We start from the raw sequence: 3,282 nt of genomic DNA, 5'->3' as shown, positions 1-3,282 counted from the left end.
TGATGTTTTTATGCTATTAGTGCTTAGTGTATATTTAGTTGATGTTTTTCTTAGTTCATATCTTAGATGTTATTACTGTTTTTCTTTTACATTTTATTGTTGGATGTAACTGGGACCCAGTGTACATAATTTCGCTCCACCACATGTACCACATGAGGTGTGAATGACAAAGAATCTCTGATTCTGAACTTTAGCACATTCACCCCCGCTCCTGTAGAATATGTGCAGTAACCTCTGAGAGGTCCCTTACCTCCTCATTATAATTCATGACATGCTGCTTGATCTTTGAGGAGTCCACCCAGGTGACAAAATCTTCCATATTTCTAGAATAAATGTGAAAAGTCACAGTTTGGTCAGTGGAGACGTTTTTACAGATGCACTTTAGGTTGTATTTAAACTTTTATTATGAAAATCCAGTTGTTGTTTGAAGCTTTTTCTGAAACATTAAGACCAACCTTGTGACCAGAAAAGCTGGATCTGTGACAACATCTGGGCCGACACGCACATCTGTCACCGAGTTAAGGAATACTGGTCAAACCAAATCTGTCTTTGGATGGAGACAGATCTGTTCAGTCTCAAAGTGAAACCACGACTAGAAGAGAGAACAAAATGCACACTGAAGGATACGTCCTTGTTCGATGAAAGTAATGGCGGTCTTCAGATTCTGAGCCATTCGAAGGTTCTGCATGACGCTGGGCAGCCGCCTCCTGCAGAAACACAGAGCCGGCAGGTGAGGAAACACACCTGAACCTGTTGATCGGCTCTAATCTGAGAACATTTACCTGCAAAATGAGGAAGCTGTGACTTTCTCTGTCAGGGCCAGATTCTGTCTGGTGGGGATGAGGCCGACGCTGTACCTTAAAGATGAGGAAACAAACGATGCAGCCAGTGAGACGTCAGTAATCCAGACCGTTTTGTTTTCCTCCAGTACTTCAAAGTTAATGACAGGAGTGAAACAAATCTAGGATTCATATAGACGTACAGTCACAGTAAGAAGTTTACACACAATCATCCTGAGCATAAATGTACTACTTTTAAGTAGTAGCTGAACAGTTCTTCATCCCAGGGTGCACTGATTTAACATTCAACACACAACTTCAGTCATTTTTATGTGGGTGTACACTGCTGTGTAGAGACACTGTCTTTACAGTTACTGTTAAAATTAGAATGAACACTACATGCTGTTGTCTCTAATGTAATAATGTGTTTTCAAATCAGAAAGCGAGAGCAGCTGCTCCACCCGCTCCGATAAACAGGACAATGAAACATTTGATTGTTGTTCATGATGACTGATTGTTTCGGATGGGTGTGCTCTGTTTGCACATGTTAAAAGCCTGAGATTCCAACAGGAGGTTGGCTTGAAACACAGCAGTGAAGGCTACCTATGGGACAGATCTGGTTGGCAGGCCGCAGACTGACGAAGTCCTCTGGATGGAGGACGAAACACTTCTTCGCTTAAAGAAACTGGTCCAAATGACACGAGTTAGCAATTTTTGTTGTTATCTACCTGGACGATTGAGGTGTTTATATTTCTTTATCTATTGTTTTAGTTTTTAACCTATGTTTTCTATTATTTAAGGTTTATCATTTGCAGCACTCCTGTCATTCCATAATTTACAGAGACCGTCAACAAGCCAAACATCAGGATTCATCAGCAACTCACAGTTTTTCTAATAACTGGTGTGTGCTCTGAGCTCTGAAACCATCCTTCTCATCCAGGTCTCTGATTTTCTTCGCCAGATCTCTGATGTTACGACTCAGTTTGTTGTATCTAGGAAACAAAAAAGGAGAAGACACATAATATGATTGCAAAATCAAGATTTTATGATTTTATTACCAGGTATGTTCATTTTAGTGACGCCTCAGATGCATTTTGGTTCTAATCACTGATAGTGTAATTTTCCTATATGGGAGATCTACCAGCAAAACAAACAAAAAATTGTCTTGGGTTATGATGATCTGTATTGATCAGAAATTAGAAAAGTAACGTGAATTCAATTAGTCACCCAGTTGTTTACATCCTCTTTGAGAGAGCCGTGGCAGAATTTTAAATTTTGCTCCAACAAAAGTGCTTGAGTTTCCTGAAGGAACAAAAAGACATTCTGCAACTAAAAACACTCATCAACCTATATTTTTGGTTTTATTTCACCAGAAATGTACAACTTGTAGTGATAATATAATAAAGTATTATTTTTGTGATAACAAATTATTGGTCTTTGAGGTTAATAAAGACTTATTAGAGATTATTTCATAAAAATCACCTATGTATTGTTATTCTAACATCTGAAAATGTACAGTCTGAACAGTCAAAGAACATTTGCTGTAAGTTTCACGTAAAATATTTAAAAGTAAACGGATATTAAGATTTAATGACGAGTCTTAAAACGCAGTAAGTTTTCTATTTTCTAAACCAGAGACATCATGTTTGTGCCGTTTTTAAGTTAGTTTAACGTTATTTGTTAAAATGCATTTTAATACAGACAAATATACAAGTAATTTTAAATCAGTCGGAATTCATATTTTACTTGTTAATGACAACCCTGAAATAATGACTAAAACAAAATGTGATGAATTTTATGTAAGGAAACACGATTTTTCTTACTTTATCGGCCGTCACATTTTAAAAAAAGAATATTTTAGGATCCCAGTTTGTGAAAATAGTTTTAAACCTGAGGACCTCAGCAGAGTAAAACATGAGCTACACGTTATTTATCTTGCTCACTTCGTGTAGTCCTCCCGCTTCTCGATGTGAAACCTCCGCAGCACCTTCACCTCATGCAGGTTGTTGTCCACCTCCCAGTTAATAAAGTCCACCTTCTTCAACAGCTTCTGTTCATGGAATTTTAATTTACGAACCATTTTTACTGTTTGTTAGCAATTTGTGCCCAGCAGATGGAAAAACCGGAAACACGTGCGCTTTTTAGTTTTCTTCTTCGCGACTTTTGTCGGTTAGGTGTAAACAGCGCCCCCTGATGGTGAATACATGCAATACCACATTATTTATAGAGCACTTAAAACAGCGACAAGGCCAATCAAAGTGCTGTACAGACAAAACAACAGGTAACACACAAAGCAATATACAAAATGAGGTAAATCAGAATATAGACATAAAAACGATGCAGATAATGACGACAAACCAGTGTGGAGCATACAGGATCAAAACACAGATCATCTGGTGTTGAAAGCACCAGCACATGTTATGTGCACAGTGGTGCTGTGAGTCATTTAAGTGTAGCTCGTAAACTAGAGAATCTGTGACCTCAAGTTCGAAAAACAAACAAT

The 3,282-nt window shown here is 37.9% G+C and overlaps 1 protein-coding gene across 1 annotated transcript in view; it reads right to left on the bottom strand.

The window, feature by feature from the left end:
* Positions 1–2,968, bottom strand: part of imp3 (IMP U3 small nucleolar ribonucleoprotein 3) — a 5,797-nt gene extending 2,829 nt beyond the window's left edge. Inside the window, exons 1-6 of the mRNA XM_037681631.1 lie at positions 2,723–2,968; positions 1,664–1,771; positions 783–857; positions 628–707; positions 456–507; positions 251–323 (exon numbers count right to left, since the gene is read on the bottom strand). Of these exons, the coding sequence (XP_037537559.1) occupies positions 251–323; positions 456–507; positions 628–707; positions 783–857; positions 1,664–1,771; positions 2,723–2,859 (525 nt within the window). The 5' untranslated portion in view covers positions 2,860–2,968. The remainder of the gene's footprint in view (positions 1–250; positions 324–455; positions 508–627; positions 708–782; positions 858–1,663; positions 1,772–2,722) is intronic.
* Between the last annotated feature and the right edge of the window lie 314 nt (positions 2,969–3,282).

This window comes from Nematolebias whitei, chromosome 9, assembly GCF_014905685.2.
Source record: "Nematolebias whitei isolate Nwh7 chromosome 9, NemWhi1, whole genome shotgun sequence".
NCBI lineage: Eukaryota > Metazoa > Chordata > Actinopteri > Cyprinodontiformes > Rivulidae > Nematolebias > Nematolebias whitei.
Note: the sequence above shows the minus strand (reverse complement) of the source record. Positions and strands in the feature narration are given on the sequence as shown.